This window comes from Erpetoichthys calabaricus, chromosome 14 (assembly GCF_900747795.2).
Source record: "Erpetoichthys calabaricus chromosome 14, fErpCal1.3, whole genome shotgun sequence".
NCBI lineage: Eukaryota > Metazoa > Chordata > Cladistia > Polypteriformes > Polypteridae > Erpetoichthys > Erpetoichthys calabaricus.
The window spans coordinates 1,598,365-1,621,118 of record NC_041407.2 but is presented as its reverse complement, the minus strand read 5'-3'; the positions used below and the strand labels follow the sequence as shown (position 1 = coordinate 1,621,118).

Sequence of the window (22,754 nt, the reverse complement as noted above, 5' to 3'; positions counted from 1 at the left end):
CTTACCGGCCACCACTATGGGTGTCTGCCGTCAAATCGCAGGGAATCAAACCTGGAGGTCCGTGTCAAGCTGACTCTGTCAAGAAGAGCTCTTCTTGTGAGGGGCTTATTCTGTCACCTACACCTGCACATAAGGCCACCTCACACCAAATGACACCTCGGTCAAGAAGGACCTGCTAGCAAGATTGACACCAGCCTGACGAGAGCTGCCATCAGAACTAAAGTGACCTACAAACGCACCCTCTGTGACAAAAGGCCCAACACTGCGGCCCTGTGGGCAACAAGGATGTGGGTTTGATGCTCAAAAGTGCCTCCCAGTGGACTGCAATGGCGGCGCAACTTGGGGCAGCATTCATATGTGAAAGCAATGGCAAGGTCACGGGTTCAAAGCCTCACTGACTGGGCACAAGTGTGAAATGACCTGGACCAGTGTTCTCAAAGTCAAGGTGCCATATGAACCCCAAAGTCACGGGTTCAAGGCCTCGCTGACTCTCTGTGTCCGCCAATCACAGTGCCCATATCTGGACACAAGTGCCGTGTAAGTGACACAAGCCACTCTGCAGGTCCACTCTTTATAATGTGACACCTGGCAGGTGAAGCGAGTCCCTCGGGGTCAGTGGAAAGTTGGACAAGACCTGCAATTCAACATGTCAGCCACAAGGGGGCACGTTACAATGTGAAATCCCAAATCAATGGCACTGCCATCTTAGATTTAAGGCAGGGGCCCTCTGTCACCGTCCTGGTGGGCTGCAGTGGGTGCAGGTTTCCATTCCAACCGGGACGACGGTCCTCACTGATGTTACTGCATGGCTTGTAAGCACTTTGATTTATCGGAGGACGCTGGAGACTGGCATGGGACCTTGGACCTCAATGTAGGCGACGCTCCAAACTGGAACAAAACCAGTACAAATACATGGGGACAACAAAACTAGGCAAGAAATACGTGACCTCTGGTAACCACACTCGGCATCTCCCCCTCTGTGTGTCAATGGGGGGTCACCTGTGGAGAGAAAACTGAAATCAGCGGTGACCTGAAACAGAAAATATGACAAATGAGCAGTCACGGTGCGGGCTCAGCGCAGTGCCGGATGAGTGCCAGCTGCTCTGCCCCTTTAAGTAAACGTTAACCTGGTGATTGGCGTCAGTGAACGAGGGCTGCCATGACGGGAGTGATGAGGCCTGCCGCTCAGACGTCAAGGCGCCGACAACCCACCCGGAAAGTGAAGATGTGACAACCGTTGACAATGTAACCAGATTCTGGTGCACTTCACGTGAAAGACGCTATATAATAGATAAATAGGAATGGCACTTTATACAACAATCAGAAAAAAAATTAAAATGTACACCATAATGGATGGTGAAAGGCGCTATATAATAGAGGCAGCAGACAGAGAGTGACAGGCACCATAGGACAGGTGGACAGACGACACGTGCTATTAATGAACGGCAGATATGAATGAGAGGTAAACAGACAGACAGACAGAAGTGAAGGACACTGGACATTGGATACACAAGAAGGCATATAAGAGATGAGCTGATAATGAACGGTGCTGCATGACAGATATTGAAAACACAACAGAATGGATAAATGTGAAAGGCGCTATATAATTCATGATCTAGATACAAAGTGAAAGGCCTGCTCTAAAATGAATACAATATGTAACAGATGTGAAAGGCACTATATAAGATATTTAGACAGAGACATGAAAGGCACTATACAGAATAGTAAAGTATGTGCTGTAATATACAGCTAGACAAGCATGACTGGCACCGTACTGGCTTGATGGATGTGAAAGGCACTACGTGATATAAACAGACGTGAAATGCACTCTACGACTGATAGATAGGTAGATGTGAAAGACACTATATACAGTAAGATACAGATATGAATTGCACTGCACAACAGATATAAAGTGAAAGGCATCCAACGACATGAGCAGTATATGTAGAGGTGAAAGGCGTTATATCCAGGGTCATATGTATGATAGACACTATATAATAGACAGATAGATATGAAAGGCACTATATGACATATATTTAGATGGAGACATGAAAGACACTATATTAAATAGATGGATATGTACTGTAAGACACTTTGTAATATGTATTCAGGCATGAAAGGCGCTATATTAGACAGACAGCTGTGAAAGGCACTGTAATATATAGACTGACAGGCACCATATTGGATAGACAGCTAGAGAGATGTGAAAGGCACTATATAACCCGTCCAGTCCCAGTCCCTCCTCCTTAGATTTTGCCCACCTGTGTTGTCTGCAGTGCCCTCCTTCGTGGCGAGCTCCTTGAGTGGCCCATCTGGGTGCTCCAACTCCCCGTCTGTGGGCTCCTGCGGGGTGTTTGGTGGGGTGAGGAGGCAGGAGGAGTCGAGCGCCAGCCTCTTGTAGGATGGCAGGTCCGCTTGTCCCGGCAGGTGGCACTGCAGCTCCAGGTTCTTCAGCTTCTGCGTCAGCACAGCCCCACAGGCGCGGAGATCATTGGGGCTGGTGGTGGGTGTCCGTCCTTGGGGCACAGGGCTCTTCTGTCTGCTCACCGGGCGTTGGGAGGGCAGCCTTTCCAAAGTGGCGGAGAGCTTCTCCTCCTGGAATTAAGAGAAACACGAGAGTGTCAGGGGCACCGAAAAGGGGCTCAAGATGAGGCACAAATTAAAAATGGGAGCAAAGTCCATCTGTGCCAACAAGTCAGCCAGTTTGGTTTGGAAATATGAGGGGAGTTGCGTTTGACTCTGGCACCCTGCAGATGACTCCTGGGAAAAGGACTGCCACACTCATCGAGTGGTATGATTTGATGGAAGATTGGCATTGAGTGTGTGTGTGCTCAGGTGTGTGTGTTCACCTGTGATGGGCTGGTGTTTACGTGCCCCCTGGGGGGGTGCAACCTTGTCAAAGAAATGGCCAGGCTCTAGCCAAGCTAAACATAAACCACATCAGCAGCCAAGAAGGCTCCACGGGTGGGTCTGAAACAGCAGTGCACTGGCAATGGGAGTCAATCACGGAATAGACCACCTGAACTGCTACTGCAGACCCCCAAACTCATACCTGTGTGGTCTGCAGCACCGTCGTCACCGATGGGCTCCGACTCCACCGGGCCAACCGCTCCTCCAGCTCATTGATCTGCTCCTGCAGTCGGGTCTCGCTGGCAGCTTTACCCAGTTCAGTGTGGAAGTTTGAACATGGCAGTATGATTGGCGGGTGGTCGTCAAAACTCTCCAGAATGTCAGCTGAGGACAAAGAATAGACACGAGATTAAAAGAGAAGAAGGAACACAAAACACATCATAATAATATGTAAAATCCGCATGAAAAGGGGCAGTGCAGACCCCTATGTGGGCAGTGGCATCTCCTGCAACTCGCTGATACCCAGAACGGTGTGCTGGGCCAATGGGGACCCCCGAATCAACAAACTGATTACAAAGGCAGTCACTTATGGGACGTCTTCTGGACCCACCAGAGGTAGCAGTGGAGCAGACCACTGACAGCCATTATGAACAATGCTGCCCACTTGCATCTATTTACCTATGTATTATATAGTGCCTTTCATATCAATCTATCATTCTATACCAAATTCTATCTATGTATCTATCGAAGTAATCCTGCCTACTATACTAAATTCTTTCTATCTATCTATCTATCTATCTAATCCTGCCTACTATACCAAATTCTATCCATCTATCTAATCCTGCCTACTATACCAAATTCTATTTATCTATCATATAGTGCCTTTCATATCTATCTAATCCTGCCTACTATACCAAATTCTATCTATCTAATCCTGCCTGCCATATCAAATTCTATCTATCTATCATATAGTGCCTTTCATATCTATCTAATCCTGCCTACTATACCAAATTCTATCCATCTATCTAATCCTGCCTACTATACCAAATTCTATCTATGTATCTAAGTAATCCTGCCTACTATACTAAATTCTTTCCATCTATCTATCTCTCTATCTATCTTAGTGTCCTTCATCTCTCTAGCTATTTGTCTATCAAAGAGCCATGTAAAGAGCAGTGAGTTCACCCATTGTGGTTCTCAGCACCGACGTTACAATTCATTTGTTATATAGCGCCTTTATGATGCCTCACTCTGAATGCTCTCTTATCTTTATTTAAATTTCCCCTTGGGAGAAGTACAGTACTGACTGACTATCTGTTATATGCCGTGTTTAATAGATGGATGGATGGAGGAGATGCCCTGGAGAAAAGCAGGAGGGCAGTGGGGGTCTGGCTGGGTGCAGGTGTTGTTCCATTGGGCCCCCAAGGTGAGGCTCAAGGCTTGGAGGCCTTCTACTCTGGTAAGCTGTTATCATCATGTGGGTTAGGGTTTGATTGAAAGTTCATTGTTGTTGGGATGAGTGCTCACCTGGGGTTGCTATGGATACAAAGGAGGAGTCCAGGGACTGAGTGAGATGGGGGCTTTGTGTGATTTTGCCCCCTACTTGTACAGTCCAGCGGGTTGGCCTACGTCTTCATTTTGAACTTTTGAGTTCCATGGTGGGGTGGCATGGCGCCCAGCACAGCTAACCCACAATGGCAACAAACTGGCTGGCTCCACATGTTCAGAGTTATCAACTCTGCAAGGTCTCACTGCAGCCGTGTGGGCTTTCTGTGAAGATCGTCCAGGCATTTGTGACCATAGACTGGCACCATATGAGACAGCGTGGACTCGAGTTACTGGAACTCCAGTTAACCCAACACTCAGATCGGCGACACGATTGCATTGTGGTGAACTTTGCCGTGTCACCTGTTCTTGTAGCAGCGTCAGCATCATCAGGCGTTGGGCTCCAGCTTGCCGGGCACGGTCTACCAGGATTGTACTCCCTCAGCATGTGGTGCAACTGGGCAGCGTTGAGGTTTGCAAACTCACTCCGGAGGGAACGCCAGCCAGCCTGAAAGATCAAGAGGAGAGGAAGAAGAGGTCAGCAGTCGTCAGATTAAAGGGCAGACCGTATGAATAAAACAAAGCTAGGCCTTCTCTACGCAGACTCGCCCGCTGGAGGGGTCACAATGCTGCAGGACTCGCGCAACTCAAAAACAAGGCCGAGCTTCTGAAATCAAGAATCAGCCCGGCCCCCCCAAAACTCAAGATGAAGCCAGGACTGAAATACTCACCAGAAGTTCACAAAGGGAGAGGAGAACCCTGAAAACCCCCAGCTCACCATAACAAACATGACGTTCTTTTATATTTAAAGATTTCTTTCACAGAAATTGAAAAAAAAGAAGAAGATTCAAAAGCTTACAAGCTGATGGGACGAATCCAGTAATCGTACCCCATAAGCAACAGCCAAGAAGATCAAAAAGAGCAACTGCAAGAGAAAGAAAACCCAAAACTCCAGAGAGGGGCAAACCGAGAGACAAAACTTGCTGAGCTCTCCCACTGTCCTCTGGGTGATGATGTCACATGGGTGTGGCCTCCGTGGGTGTGGCCAGGTGGCAGACATGTGATGTACGGCAGACCTGTGACATCGTGAAGCGCCCTCTCATTTCCTTCTGCTGTTTTGGGACCCTGTGAAAGAAGCCCCCGGTCAGATGGGTGCCACTGGAGGGCACACTGCCTATGCTACGACGCCCGCCCCTTTTCCAGAACACTCTTCATGAGGTTAATGGAGGGGTCCTGTAGGACTCAGGTGAGGAGGCATTTTTGGTCAAGGTGGGCCTTTAGGATTTCAAAGCCTACGCCAAACACGACACGCCGTCGCTCATCACAAGTGTCACTGCGGGTGTAAACCAGAGGAGCTGAGGCGACTCAGTCAGGTGGCCACTAGAGGGCACACTGCCCACGCTACGACGCCCGCCCCTTTTCCAGAACACTCTCCATGTCTGCGACTGCACTTTAAAGCTTCAATTCCAAGCCACTGATCCGAGTCGCCTTCACTGGGTGCAGCGCCATTCCAGTTCCAAGTGAAACAAAAGTTAATTTAAAGGGGCAGGATAATAAAAGTGACGGCTCACGTAATGTGGGTAACTCACACACAAAGGGACAGGCCACCCCACAGAGACGTAAATGAAAAAGACAAAGAAACGCCAGGCTGCCAGCTGTGACACACCAAATGCCCCCTACCACGGAGGATAGCGGTCACCAGCGTCCAGTCGGGAAAAACCTTTTTAATGTGAAGAAGATGAGCTCACCGGGTACAAAGCCGCGCTTGGACAAACATTACTCAACGCTGAGCCACGTCCTCCGAGCACAAAGCGGCGACTAAGCCCATCTGCCAGGGGGTGTTAATGGAGAATCACAACAAATTACTGCTGATGCAGACGTCACTCACGGGGGACCATCGCTGAATGAGCAGCCGCGTGACGGGCAGGACAGGAAAACAGAATCGACAGAGCGGCACCGACCTGACAAGAGGGCTCCGGACTGCCAGTCAGGGTACTGGACCACCCACATTCTGCTCACATGACTGGCACCTCCGGTTGGCAGCTCCAAGGCCTGGAAATCCGAGTTCTTGAGGGGCCGAGTGGAGTGATGGCACACAATCGAGCGGAGTTTACCAGAGACTCACTCACAGGGCCTGTGTTGGTGGGCACAGGAGTGGTGGCACATTACACCTCTGGGCAGGCAGACTTGATGCCACTCACTGTCTGTCTGAAGACATGCAACACCCTGAGGTGCTCTTTGTGAGATGTTGCGTTACCAGCTGCAGACACCAGGGGTCAGCACAGGCAATCTGCTCAGCGGCCTGCTGACGTCCATTCACTGAGTCCTGCCACTGCCACTGCCATTGCCTCTGCCAGTCTTGCTTTTAATGCGAATATCTAACACTTCATATGACAAACTTAATTCTGAAACAGCCAAAATGTAAAAAGTGGGCTGATTTTTAAATAACAACCACAACCAACATGTAGAAAATGCTAAGAGATGTGCGCCTGTGAACCCCTGGGCCTTAAACCCTGACCTTGGTCTTAACTGACCGCTCATGACGTGATATGCGTAACACGACCCACGGTTACGTCAGCCATGTAATTGGGCTTGAGATCCTCCTCATGGCAGGTGGTGACGCGTGAATGTCTGACCAGATTAAAAAAAAACAAAACAGGGGCATCAAGACTCCTGGTACAAGAACATCGGCGGCATCTGCTGAGAGTGAGGCACATGGCAGACAGCAATCAGCTGCATGTCACCATGGCACGACAAAACAACACAATCTAAGCAGGAGCCGCTTCACTGCTGGCCAACAAGAAATGGTGAGATGGTGGGACGCTGCTGCACATACCAAACCGAGAGATCATCTTGAGTGGAGAGACCCCTCGAGAGCCCCCGAGCCATGGCACAGACTTCAGAACAAGAAGAGTGGCAGCACCGTCTGCTCAGCATCACATGCGACTCACACAATGCAAGTGTTGATGATGAATGGCAAACGACACGTTAGAGCATCCTCAGGACGTGCAGGACATGCGTGCCACCAACAGCAGCGAGGACACGGAATGCACGGGCGAGAGTAACACAGAGATCTACATTGGTCCACGAAAGACAGCCAAGGGGCGGGCTACCTCTGCCACGTAACGGGGTCACCAAAGCATTCATGATATGCGTCTTAGGGGTCTACAGAAAGTCCAGTGGTCAAAGGGCCTAAAGTGTGGCACAGGCCTAATAAGGAAAAAGCCAGCAGGAAACTTGCACTGGGGTTGGCACACAAATGGCTGCCAATTGTCGGCCAGCCCCACCCTGCCAACACCTTCAGGGATTTCCTAATGGCTCCGCACTTTTCCTGTTTTCTGGTTTCATCTGGCAGCTTCTGGGTGAAACAGCAGCCAGAGGCTCACCAGGAGGTGAATAATTAACCCAAAACTCGCCACTGTGCTCGTGACCCCGGTTTTACTGTGGCACCAAAGTGTTAAAAAGACCTCTGAGCCTTGGGATATTCAGCCCACTCCTCACTGTCCCTAAAGTACTCAGCCATCTGTCATAGACACCTGCCAGTTTTGGTGAAGTCGCTAATGTAGACCACCGGGGTCACCAACCCTCCCTGGGAGGCTGCCCCTCTGTGTCACCAGGGTGGCACACCTTAACTGGACAAAGGCAGATGCCCTGAGGCTCACTCAACACTCACTAGACTACCTTAAAGCCTCGGCCTTTCTGTGGCCTGGGAGGGAAAATTGGATGGTGGATGGTATGGTGCCAGCTGAATGTGTGCCAGTGACACTGCCACTCTCCTCCCATTTCATTTCAATGGACTCCAAATTGTTCGACTCGGGCCTGGACAGCACCTGCCTGGTATAAAATGTTCTGCGCCACCCCCCACCCACTGTCTGCTGTGCCATCCCACTAAACTGAAAATCTGCAGAAGTGGTCCTCATGTCAGACTGGCAAGCAAAGGGGAGAAAACACGGAAGAGGAAAAGTCTGGGAGGGCAGAGAGGGCAGCCATGGAATGGCAGAAATGGCTGACAGACCCAAGAGAGAAGATGAAAGGACTCAAATAAAAAGGAAAGGAAACAACACACGGAGTGGACAGCAATCAGAAAACTGCCAGATATGGGGGGGGGGGGGGGCAAAGGAATAAAATACAACAATAACTGAAAATGTTGTGGGGCAGGGAATGGGTGGTCCAGACAATTAAAAAAAAAAAAAAAAAAAGTTTCAAAATGGGACCAGCAGCCTATCCAGGGTGGGCCACCTGTCTTGTGATCTGTGCTGCTGGCTTGGGGCTTCCAATGACCTTGAACTGGATTGGGTGTGAATAATATAATATAATATAATATAATATAATATAATATAATATAATATAATATAATGAATTATTATTATTATTATAATATAATATAATATAATATAATATAATATAATATAATATAATGAATTATTATTATTATTATAATATAATATAATATAATATAATATAATGAATTATTATTATTATTATAATATAATATAATATAATGAATTATTATTATTATTATAATATAATATAATATAATATAATATAATATAATATAATATAATATAATATAATGAATTATTATTATTATTATAATATAATATAATATAATATAATATAATATAATATAATGAATTATTATTATTATTATAATATAATATAATATAATATAATATAATATAATATAATATAATGAATTATTATTATTATTATAATATAATATAATATAATGAATTATTATTATTATTATATTATATTATATTATATTATAATAATAATAATATAATATAATGAATTATTATTATTATTATAATATAATATAATATAATATAATATAATATAATATAATGAATTATTATTATTATTATAATATAATATAATATAATATAATATAATATAATATAATGAATTATTATTATTATTATAATATAATATAATATAATAAATTATTATTATTATTATAATATAATATAATATAATATAATAATATAATATAATGAATTATTATTATTATTATAATATAATATAATATAATATAATATAATGAATTATTATTATAATATAATATAATATAATATAATATAATATAATGAATTATTATTATTATTATAATATAATATAATATAATATAATATAATATAATATAATGAATTATTATTATTATTATAATATAATATAATATAATATAATGAATTATTATTATTATTATAATATAATATAATATAATATAATATAATATAATATAATATAATATAATGAATTATTATTATTATAATATAATATAATATAATATAATATAATATAATATAATATAATATAATATAATATAATATAAGAGCAGCAATGGATTGGCATCATGAACTGTTTGTTTCCTTCGTTGAATCCTGTGCTACCAGGATGGGCTGTAGCATCTAGCAATTCTGCATGAATGTGTATTGGGATTATATAGGCACTGTATGATAGATAGATAGATAGATAGATAGATAGATAGATAGATAGATAGATAGATAGATAGATAGATAGAGTAGTTGGCAGGATTAGATAGATAGATAGATAGAGTAGTAGGCAGGATTAGATAGATAGATAGATAGATAGATAGATAGATAGATAGATAGATAGATAGATAGATAGATAGATAGATAGATAGATAGATAGAGTAGTTGGCAGGATTAGATAGATAGATAGATAGAGTAGTAGGCAGGATTAGATAGATAGATAGATAGATAGATAGATAGATAGATAGATAGATAGATAGATAGATAGATAGATAGAGTAGTAGGCAGGATTAGATAGATAGATAGATAGATAGATAGATAGATAGATAGATAGATAGATAGATAGATAGATAGATAGATAGATAGAGAAGGCACTATATTATAATAAAATAGACAGATTGATCAATCGAGTGATCAATATCACCAGTTTAATGCCCTGATAGTTCCAAATCTAACTCTTGAGTGGCCCTTCTGGTCGTGTTTTTTACGTTTTACGTTATTCGCTATTCCCTGATGAATCTCGCGCTCTTTTCCAAAGCCACACATGGAGACACTCCACACGCCCAAGTTTGCCCCCCACGTGCCCTCGGCTGTAATTCAAGGCTAACAAATGACCTCAGCGTTTGCGTGATGTCCGTGTTGCTCCAGCAGGGCTCGGCGGACACCATGGGCTTCAGTAAAGCCGATGCAGCAGGGGGGCCCCCCCGAGGGCTGATGCAGTTAATCAAAGGCTACGTAACAAACCACAGGTGTCCCCCCATCTGCTCCACTGGCAGGTCAGGTGCTTCACTCGGGTCACGCCAGAGAGGACCAGCAAACGTGCACTTTATATCTAGACAGCTGCACCACACTTTATATAGCGCCTTTTGATACTGAATGCCACACTGCGGTGTTTCCATTGTGTGCCCTGGCAGGTGACGTGACCAACACAGGGTCTCCAGTGATGGAAGTGAACCAGCTTGGACTTTCCAGTTCAGTTTTCACAATGGCCAGTTTTAAACCGCCATGGCAGGGTGGTCCCCTCTGTCTGAGCCCATGGAACATTAGCGGCCTGAGGTTGACCCCCTTGAACAAGCCAAATGAAGGAATGCTGCCAGCTTTGGAGCGGAGCTGAAGGGACCCTTTCATTCTTTTGGAATTCGTTTTTACACATAAGCATGCATGCGCCGCAGGTGCAAACAAAGGGGATTTCAAACAGCGAATGTGTGGGATCTTAGCAGAAATATTTTAATGGAGCCATCGTGATCAGGGAAAGTCCCCGTGGTATGCGCAGATAAGCGGGAGGCCTGGCACCTCATTGATCGCGGCCTCCATGCCGCTCCGTTAAGCTGTTAATATTTACAAAGTAAGAAACCCTGAGCCGCATGCTTTAGTTTAATCCTCTCCGGGGAAAAGCCTCGAAACGCAGGTCAGCGAGTCGCGTCCCAGCTTCCCGCTCTCAGTATGAAAGGAGGTCTGAGGCGACCCTCGGGAAGTGCGGCCAGAGGGGGGACGAGAATGAGAAACGGGTGCGTGGGAAATGGCAGCCGGGGACAAGCCCCGTGTGTGTCTGTCAGGCACTGGCGGAAAGCGAACGCTTCTTCTAGTTAGGGCCGAACGTACAGTGGGGGGACACAAGTCCTCGGCACGTCAACGTTTGACTCAGTGCACCCATTGGGATCGACACAAGGTAAAGAAATCGACCAAACCACGAAACAGGTCTGTGCAATAAAGTGGAGGGACAGAGAGAAAAAGCTCCTCTGACATGGACGCCTGCGGGGCTGCATGGGATGTGTAGTCCCGTTAGGTTCTCCAGGTGCCGCCCCAGAGGGGGCGCCGCTGAGGATGTGGACTCCCTTGTTTAATGGTGGTTCCTCTTGACCCAGAAGTGCCACGTTCTGACACCAGAAATACTCCCAGGTCCAGCATAAGAGCAGCTGCTCCATAGCACTCGGGCGAGTTGGAGTCTGGAGCTCAGGGGGACGCTGAAGAAAAGGAGGAAAGGAAAGGAAAGAAGGAAAGAGAGAAGCTTGTGAGGAAGTGAAGAAAAAACCCGAAAGAAGAATAAATAGAAAACTCTTCATTTGAACCCAGGACTGTCTTTGCTCCAGTCGGGTCTGGAGTCTTGAGACCCCCTACTGGCCACACCAAATTTAACAGGAAAAGTGTGATACCCTGGAGAAATGCTGCCGGCTGAGACAAGTGTGCCATCTGTGAGAGACGCAGGACGTCACCCGCGGCTTTCACACAATCCTGTAATGCGTTACGACGCCTCCTCGGCCATTTTATGTGAATATGGGTGGCACAGCCAGCTTGGCAGGCCTGACCTCCGGGTACCATGAGGAGCACGAGGTCAACTGGAGCAGGACTGGCTACCGAGGAGCAGACGGAGACGATGTTAAGAAGCTCCCTGACAAACATGGAGCGCCAGAGCGTGGAAAGGGAACAAATTACTGGATTCATGTCAGAAATGGCAGCTCTGTGCACCAACGCAGTAATTTAGCAGGACGTGTGATTTGCCAAATAACAGAGTCGGGCCGACTTCATCTCACCCATTTGCAGAGCGGAGTCTCTTCAGGGAAGCACGCAACACCTTCTCCTGCAAGTCTGGCATGGCGGTACTCACACACTCACACGCACACACACTCACACACTCACTCACACACACACCCGCACATTCATACACTTGCGCCCTTGCACACTCATACACTTGCACACTCGCACATTCATACACTTGCGCCCTTGCACACTCGCACACTTGCACACTCGCACCACACACTTGCACACTCATAAACTCATACACTCGCACACGTATACACTTGCACACGTATACACTTGCACACTTATACACTTGCACACTTGTGCCCTTGCACACTCGCACACTTATACACTTGTGCATTCGCACCACACACTTGCACACATACACTTGCACACTTAAACTCATACACTCACACTTGCACATTCATACATGTATACACTTGCACCCTTGCACACTCATACACTTCTACACTTGCACATTCAACCACACACTCGTACACTCATACACTTGCGCCCTTGCGCACTCGCACAGTTATACACTCGCGCACTTGCACACTTGCACACTTATACACTCACACTTATACACTTGTGCATTCACACCACACACTTGCACACTCATACACTTGCACACTTGCACCCTTGCACACTCGCACACTTATACACTCGCACACTTATACACTTATACACTTGCGCACTCAAACTCATACCCTTGCACCCTTGCACTTATACACTCATGCACTTGCACACTCACACAATTATACACTTGCGCCCTTGCACACTCATACACTTGCACACTTGCACCCTTGCACACTCATACACTTACATACTTGCACCCTTGCACTCACACACTTGCGCCCTTGCACACTCAAACTCATACACTTGCGCCCTTGCACACTCGCACACTTATACACTCACACACTCACACTTCTACACTTGCACACTCAACCACACACTCGCACACTCAAACTCATACACATACACTTGCACACTCGACCACACACTCACACTCATACATTTATACACTTGCACACTTGCGCCCTTGCACACTCATACACTTGCACACTTGCACCCTTGCACACTCACACACTTATACACTCTCGCACTTGCACTCATACACTTGCACACTTGCGCCCTTGCACACTCAAACTCATACACTTGCGCCCTTGCACACTCGCACACTTATACACTCGCGCACTCACACTTCTACACTTGCACACTCAACCACACACTCGCACACTCAAACTCATACATTTATACACTTGCACACTTGCGCCCTTGCACACTCATACACTTGCACACTTGCGCCCTTGCACACTCATACACTTGCACACTCATACACTTGCACACTTGCACCCTTGCACACTCGCACACTTATACACTCGCGCACTCACACTTCTACACTTGCACACTCAACCACACACTCGCACACTCAAACTCATACACATACACTTGCACACTCGACCACACACTCACACCCATACATTTATACACTTGCACACTTGTGTCCTTGCACACTCGCACAATTATTCACTTGCACACTTATACACTCGTACACTCGCGCCCTTGCACACTCAAACTCATACACTCGCACACTTGCGTCTTTGCACACTCGCACAATTATTCACTCACGCACTCGCACACTTATACACGTACACTCGCTCACACTTGCACACTTATACACTTGCGCACTCGCACACTTATACACTTGCACACTTATACACTCGCACACTCACACACACAAACATTGGCTGCCTTCTGTAATGAGTGCCGTCCCTGTACCGTTAGACGCGTGTGTTTTTGTTCATTTTGGGTTTTGACAAATGAGGACTCCAATTCTGCCGTGTATTTCACGATTGGAAAGTTTGTCATGTTTCTCTTGGCTTATGTGGCACCTTGAAGAATTTGTCACGTGATCTCCTACCGTGATGTCACATTAGCGGTGATATAAATATGGTAGCAGTCGCACTGGGTGTCATGTGATCCTCCACATTATTTTTCAAGAAGTTCCAATCGACTTCTCGTTGGTTTTTGTCTTTCGTTTTCCCTTTGACTCCTGATCTTCGCCTGGCCCTCTGATTCTGGGGGTCTCGCCGTTTTGATCTCTCGGTGTTGACCCTTTGCTTTATGTTCTGATTCATCTCCTGCTCGTTCTACACCCACAACAACCGAGGGATCAGAATGAGCCAAGGCCTCTCGTCTGCCCAAAGACTGGAAGAGGCTCGGGAGATGAAGCAAAGTTGAATAGAGAAACGAGTCGACACGGAAGAACGGAAGTTCATTACCAAAGCCAAGTCACACCTCAGAAACCGAAAGCCAAAAGCAAATCCATTCCATTTCAAAGACAGAAAGACGAAAGAAATGCACACGGAGCTCAGATCTGAACGGCCCATCACGCCGGATATTTAAGTTGTCACGCCGATGACATCATGTGTGGCGACGTCCGTAAACACACCCCCCGGCAAGCGGGAGCATCGTCCTGACAACAGGAGCTGATAACACGACTGCACCCAAAAGAGAAACAAAGATGGCATCGTGGGGGGCACAAAACGATAATATAAATAAATAATAACGATGTTCTGGAAGCAATACCAGGAATATTCCCGGTGTGAGGAGTTCCGTATTTGTTGTATTTTTTAAATTCTAGGGATCTCTATTTTTATTTTCTGGGGTTTTTGGGGGTGTTCTAGCCCACGGTTTCAGGCAGTTACTCCTGTTCTTCGCCTGTTCGTTTAGTTCTGGCTGTGTTTCCATCACCATTTTGTTTATGTATCAGTGGCGCCATTTTGAGCCCCTGTTGTTAGGGCAGTGTCTGCGTTGCTAGGGGCGTGTCCTCTGAGGTCGTGAACCATCCATCATGGAAGGGCACCGCGAAGTCTTTCAGTATCCGAGTACACGGATTGCTGTCTTGTCGATGTTTAGACGAACGACTCTTTTGAATTTTCCAGTTTTCGGACGTCTTTTGACCTTTTCCTGACTATTCATTTGTTTGTCACATTTGGTTTTGCTCGCTAGTTTTTCTGATCTCCTGTGTCGTTTCTGTCTTTGCCTTTTCTCCTGGCTGCCGATTAAAACCTTATGGCTCGTTTTGTTCAAGCACGACTCCTGGTAAACGGAGACTCATAACTCCATTTATTTTCTTGCACAGAAAGGTTTGTTTAACTTGCTTTTTTTAAGCTCATAACGATAATTTTGAATTTCTTTTAATTGAAATACTCCATTCTTGTTAAAGTATTCATGTGTTTTATTCTTAATCAGTTCTAGGGGCTTTTTTTGTGCTTAAAAGAGGTTTGACGATTTTAGCGTCCCCATTAGGCTCAGATCACAACAACTTGTTGGTTAGCGGCCTTTAACCTCATTAAGAAAAAACGTCACAACCAACCGACATGTGAACGTAAAAAATCTGAGTATGAAGACGTACAAAACGCGCAATTGGGAGCTGGCAAGGAGGCGGAAAAAGGAAACGGTGCAGCGTGGCATTTAAACCCTGGCAGCCTCTATCAGCAGCACGATAAAGTGGCTCATTGTGAAGGCCTTAGGGACACAGCACTAATGGTGAGCGCCTGCCTGCAGTAAACGAGCCTCAAAAGAGCAAACAAATGTCAGAAACTGACTGGAACAACAGAGAGACACACCCTGACAAAGATGATACAAAATAGCGAGCATATGGGGACAAGATGGCAGCAAAGTGAATGTCAGTGTCCTGCCAGGCCAGGCGCTTCGAGGTCAAACACAAAAGTCAGTTCGCTAAAACCCCAAAGTACAAACCGCTAACCAAAAATCAAACATTCAAATTGTCAAAACCCGGAATCAAAAGGAAAGCCAATCAAACCCAAATCTCTTTTTAGAATAAATCCATGAACTCAGACATGCAGGCTACTGAGCTGCCATCTTATATAGGGACGCAGCAATGACATCATGTGCTGAACGGCTGACAGCGATGTGACCAGACATCATTGCCAAGACCTCCAGAAACGCAGGAAACCTCACAATGGCAGAGTCTGCAATCCAAAACAGCGGCCATGGTGAGGTCACAAAATGACGACGAAGAGACACCAGCGTGAAGAAAAGGCAAACAAGTGAAATGAAGACGGGGGTCCAAAGTTAAGATCCGCAACAGTCAGGATCAGGAAATTTAAAACAAAGAACGGATGACTTTAGAACGCTCCCTTTACAGGAGAGAGGAACGTCTACCACGACGCATCTGTCTTGGACCCCAAAAGATAAGAGGACAAGAACAAAGAACAAAACTAAAAAAAACAGCCTGAAAGTGCCCACCAATGGCTGTCACACCTCAAGAAGTTACAATTACGATACGTTACGATAACTACGCGGACCTAATTCATGGTCACCGTCGCGTATTTTGTCTTGGGGGAAAGCGTAAAGAATTTTAAGTGGTAACCAGAAGAAAAGGCCTGAGAAAAATAGAGAGACGTGTTGAATACTGGGAGATCGGGGACGGCCACCACCAAAGCCGAACTGCGAGACGAGAAACGAGAATCAAAATCACCGAAAGCAAACGTTTTTTGACTCGCAAGACCAGCACCAACAGTAACAGCCATGAAAGACTGTGAGCTTGGATATGAATACGACCGTGGGGTGAACCTTCATCCCATCGTGCTGTGATGGGACAGCTCATGACCTCACAGGACACACCCCCAACAATGGAAGCTTCAAAATGGCGGCCAAAAAATACGTTCAAAAAATTCCAAACAACAAAAGGTGAAAAAATCCATGGGGACGAACCCCCCCCCCGAAAATCGAGTGCAAATTCCCGAAAGAGCCAGAGAAGATAAAACAGACACAGAGAAGTGGGACGTCGTTCTGAAGGAACACGTCCATCAAATGTGGGCTTTGAACCCACAACTCTGAATAAGGAAGCAATCCAAGAGACGGCAACGAGGGCAATGGGCACTGCTGAAAGGCTGTGGGGTGGCACTGAACATTCAGCCTATTGAGAGGAAGGCTTTAAGAGACAGGGGAGGAAAAAGACCAGGAGACGATCCAACAAAACAACTCAAACGTAGAGGGGACGAGCTGAGGAGTCAAACTGCCATCAAAAAGGGCAAAAGGAAACCCGACGCCAAGGCCGACTTCAACATAAAGCTAACGGCAACGTGGAATCTCATGACGTCGTGTAACCACTGAGGGATAACACACAACGAAGCCACCGCCATATTTATAGTGTCACTTCTGTGACATAATCAATGTGGTGGTCACAGTCACGTGACGCGTCCAAAGCATGTTGCATAAACAAAGGAAACCAAAACAGGAACGAAATAAAACTCACAAAAAAATACAAACTCGCCATCTGCACGTATAACACGCATTCTGTGTCACCTCGGGAAGGGGAAGTCCCAGGATTCGGATTTCAGGCCAGTTATGCCCAAGGCTTCCCAGTACAACCCACTGGTGATCCGCTGCCACAGGTTCAGAAGCTTCAGTACATGGAGGACTCTGATGGGCTTCCAGGAGGAGCTCAGAGAAGAGGAGGAGGAGGAGAAAGATCAAGAAGAAGAATAAGAGGATCAAGAATAAGAAGAAGAACAACAAGAAGAAGATCAAGAAGAAGAATTGAAAGATCAACCTTACCTGAAGTAAATTCTCCTTTGGTGTCGCAAGCAGGTTGACGGCAGCCGAGAGTTTCTGGAAGAAGTCAAGTGCCAGATCACCCAGGCCAATTCCCTGAATCCAGTCGAGCAGCAAATCGAGATTGGCACGGATCTGCACCCCCCTCGACCACTGATAAAAGCCCCCTCCAGATCCTGTTAAGACACAACCAGCTCACCTCAGTAAGGGTCAGCAACCCAGTTGTCATAACTGAGCCTTTTTGTTCCTTCCTATTCGTTTTCTTTGAGCTTCTTGGCCGATGTTTACATTTGTTTGGATATTTTCCATATTGGAGAATTCATATTTGATGCTTCATGGACAGCCTGCTCTAGTAGATCTCCAGCTCTGCCACACTCTTCCCATTTCCTCATGACTGCTGTAACTGGATATTCAGTCACTTGGAGATCTGGTGTGCCCACCCAACCCTGACTTGTACTCTTCATGGAGTTGCTTGCTCCGCTCTTTGGTCTTCATTGTGAAGGTCAGGCCACCATACTGACCCACCGCAAGTGGGACCTTCAGCTACAATCAATGGAAACCCCAGACAGGTGACCTCCCTGGAGCTAATGAGGGGACTTCTGAAGCCAATGGGCTGCACCAGGGGTGTCCTATTAAAGGGGGTGAACACTTGTGAGGTCAATGATGAAAGTGTGCAGACGTTTAAAGCTGAAACAGAGACCTGAGACTCAAGGGTGTCATGGCTGACATCTACCAACCCTGACTTGAATACTCGTGAGATTTTTATATTTGTAATTAATTTAATTACAATTACAATTTAATTAATTTTGTTTTTCATAGATCTGCTCTCACTTTCTGTTGATCAACATCAAGAAAGCCAAATGAAATCCACTGGGGTTCAGCCTTGAAGATCCTGGAGGTCCGCAGTGGGTGTAGGTGTTGGTTTAGCACCAGCAGATCTCATGGTTTCTTAGTGGTTGAACTTGGCCAGTTAATCAAATATTTGGAAGGAAGCTGAGGAGAAAGACGTGAAGGATGGAGAAGTTCTCATCCAAATGATTTGAAGCCTAAAGTGGATGAGAGCTTCTCCGTCATTCATGACTTTCTCTTCAGCTTCCTTCCAAATATTTGATTAAACTGGGATAGACACACACCCAGAAGGCCAGTTAGATGCTCTCCTCTGTCATTTGCATCTTATCGCTAACAAGGGGCCAATAAAACAGGGAAGGCAGCTCCTTACGACTAAATTAAGCCAACTGAACAAGCGAGACCACGAAAATGAAGCCTCCAAAATGTCGCAAGAATTGACGTCCAGTTAAGCAAATGGTTTGGAACGAAAACCTGCAGCCCCCCACCGGGCCTCCAGGAGCGACACCGCTCTCAATAAAATGTGAAGACCCTTCATGGACACAAGCATTACGTGGGCAGTGCGCCAGTCCCATCACCTGGTTGTGTAATGAACTTATCTGATTGTCTTTGAGGTCCTACAAAGACAAATGAACATTGGCTCGAATTACACCAAGAAAGACCTGGGAAGAACATCCAAGACTCGCCAGCTATGGAAGTTATCAGCAAATTGAGCACATGATGTCATCCTAGAAATGAACGATCTCTTGATTTCACGTACATAATCTTGTTTTTTTTCATGAATCAGCAACGCCTGTCATTTAAATTACGTGATCGTAATCTGATGTTTTCATTGGTAGGCGGTCTTTCCTCATTGGTCAGTGGAGTTCCTAAGGTATGTAAAATGCGGTGTACAAATGAGCTTCTTCCATTGTGCTATAACCAGAATGAAGACATATTTGGCCATCACCACTACGTTATAACATCAGGAAAGACCAAGTAAGTCCAAAAACTAAAACAAAAACTCAATTTGGAAATAAAATGGCAGTCACGAGGTTTATCCATTGCAGCATCTAGACTGGAATTTGAACCCAAATCTCGTAGAGAAAAGCCGAGTCCAGCAAAGAGGCCAAGCAACTTCATAAAGAAACCAACAAAGGCCCAGCAGTGCTGCATTAAGTAGCTACCTGAACATTTCTCCTTCCTCGTTCAAGAGAGCGGCCGCCCACCGCCTGCCACTTCTTACCTCGTTCCATCAAAGCGTTGAAGAGCGAGGCGTTGGTGAAGAAGAACAGGTAGGCGAAGAGCTGGGAGGCGATCTCCGTGTGGACCTGGTACGTGTTGAGCAGCTGCAGGGTCTCCTTCAGGATGAGCAGAATCTTGTTGACCCCTTCCGGTATGCGCAGTTGTCCCGATTCCGAGAAGGGGTTGCTGTCCAAGAGTCCCGGGAGAGCCGTGTACAGGGTCTGTGGGCACACAAGGGGAGGGTCAGTCTAGGGCTGCATGCCAATGTCCTAAGTCAGTGGTTCTTAAAAGACCCCGAATGCCCCCAATGGGAGAATCACTGGTGACACTCGTTCCTTGATGGGGGCTTCCTTCCCCCTTGGAGAATCACCGAAGTGTGTTTAGCGGCGCAGTGCTGTTTGCTTAAACTACCCGCAGCACAAATTGCGTAACCCGAAATTAGACGTCACGTGACGTAACGTTTATAGCGTCCTCAGTAATCGGGCTCAGAAAATGGAAAACGAAAAGCTGCTGTGATATGGACGCCGTATAGCGACTGACACCAGAGGCACGTGTACAAACACTAAGACCCCGAGAACCCCCCAGCCACAGCACAGTCCAAAACCACAGTACAGCCACCAAGCACCTTCTTCTCTCACCACCACTCCTCCTCCTCAGCAAGCTTCGTCCTCCACCTCCTGACTCTGGCCGCCGAGTGGTGGTCGCTGGCTCCCTTTTGTCAGGCACCCGGAAGGTGAAACCAGTGCCCAAAAGGGGCCAGCCGCTCCTGTTGCAGCACCCCCTGGCAGCGCCTGCAGAACCCCACAGAGGTGCCCAGAACTTCAACTCCCATGAAGCCCTGGGGGAGTCCGAGGCACCGCTGCAACCCAGGGGTGCTGCCATCTAGTGTCCAGGGGAAGATACTGGGCTTCCCACCCTTGTCCCCCTGGCAGATGTGGTGAAGGGGCGTCCCGGCCATCTGTCACACTGCACGTGTCCCCCATTGTCACTCTGCTATGATTTTGTGTTGTTAAATTATAACGCTCTTCATTTTAGGAGTTTTGGTCTCATTTTTCCCATAGAGTGGAATTTGGTTCTGTCGTTTATTTTTACTTTTGGTTGTGGAAATACTTGCACATCGTCTTGTTGTCGTTGCACGGTTTGTTCTCGGCCTTCAACGTGACCATTGACTGGTCATTCTCACGTCACCAAGGCGCTATATAAAAACGAGGCGCGTAAAAAAGCGTCTCCGCTTCTTTAGGGTCCTTTTTGATCGAGGCTTAGGCTCTCCAGACATGAAGCATGCTGGGTGATTTATCAGGTTCTTGTGTTTCTTTTTGGTTTAACTTGAATTGTCACATTCTAGACGTTGATTGTAATTGTGTTCGCATTGTTCTGTGTGTTTATTATTTTGTAGCTCCATGTGTTTTGTGGGTGGAGCCCCGAGAGGCGGGGCCACCCTGATGTCACCAAGCCTTGATCTTCTGACGCCGAGAGCCACTCGCTCCTTCAGTGGCTCGCCGACATCTGCAGTGCGAGTTTGGATTTTTCTCACTTCGATGATTTTGCTTTTGTAATTTTGTTTTTCTACGATTTTCTTGTTTCATGGATTTGGTCTTTTTCACCTCGGATTGCCTTTTAGTCAAATCCTTTCATCTTATTTTCGTCTTTTTCTGGCCACTTTTGTTTTTCTTTTGTTTATATTAATACATTTATATTTTATAAAGACTCTTTCTTGACTTGATTCTCAAGTTTTATGGTTTCCTTTCCCCTGAAAGGCATTTTGTTTGATTTTTGGGACATAAGCCTGCTCCCCACTTTTTGAGGCCTGGACAGAACTGAAGCCTGCTTGTAGAGTTGGCAGGTCAGGCTGCCTTTGGTGAGCTTCTTCTGGGCAGACTAGTGAGGGCCTTGGCCTGTTTTATGGCTCGTTTGCTCCGAGTTTCACACGAATTTAACAACACCAGGTGACTAAGCAAAGGAGACGGGCAAACGTCTGGAATCTCACAATTTACACAAATTACCGCAAGGTTTCCACAATTAGCATGATGTCCCCTAAATTCTAACTTTAATAAATTGTGCGTTTGGAATCGGAGGTCACACAAAATGTGAAATGTGTATAAGTATTTCCCCCCACTCTGTCATATAAATGTAAACCACGTTCTAAATTTAAAAACTATGCCTCCTGCCCAGCGTGCCCACTTCAGATGGCGCACTTGAACACCCGCTTACCAAAATGACTCCGGCAAGGAGAGCCGAGCCGCTTCTCACTGCCAAGTCCTATCTGTCACTTGAGTCCCGTGACACCGATGGCCGTGAGGTTCAGCGTCTGCCGAGTGGCACATTTGAGCTGCCACCCAGAGTGATGGGCGCCTTCAGCCCTGCGCCTCTGAGGGGTGGGGGGGGAGACAGGGACAGGGAGTGGATTATGGGTGCTAATCGGCGATTTGGATGCGGCTGAAGAGACGGACAGAAATCTTTTTATAGAAGGTCAGCAGTGCAGATAATTAGTGGGTGGAGCGTCCTTTCTGTAAAAAACAAAGCAGCTGCCAAACCCCAGCGACCTCAGCATTTAAGGGTAATTTGCTCAAAACAGAAACGAAAGAAAATATGCTGGGCCTCCTGAGAGAATTACACGGTCTCACTTGAAGCTGAAGAGCCGGCGACAGAATTATAGCTCATTCATCAACCCGCGGCGACGGACAGCCTTCT

At 46.1% G+C, this 22,754-nt stretch overlaps 1 protein-coding gene across 1 annotated transcript in view; it reads right to left on the bottom strand.

Annotated features, from left to right (window-relative positions):
* radil2a (Ras association and DIL domains 2a) overlaps positions 1-22,754 on the bottom strand; it is a 69,918-nt gene that overhangs the window by 10,331 nt on the left and 36,833 nt on the right. Inside the window, exons 9-13 of the mRNA XM_028818430.2 lie at positions 20,065-20,284; positions 17,997-18,169; positions 4,759-4,903; positions 3,053-3,234; positions 2,262-2,595 (exon numbers count right to left, since the gene is read on the bottom strand). Of these exons, the coding sequence (XP_028674263.1) occupies positions 2,262-2,595; positions 3,053-3,234; positions 4,759-4,903; positions 17,997-18,169; positions 20,065-20,284 (1,054 nt within the window). The remainder of the gene's footprint in view (positions 1-2,261; positions 2,596-3,052; positions 3,235-4,758; positions 4,904-17,996; positions 18,170-20,064; positions 20,285-22,754) is intronic.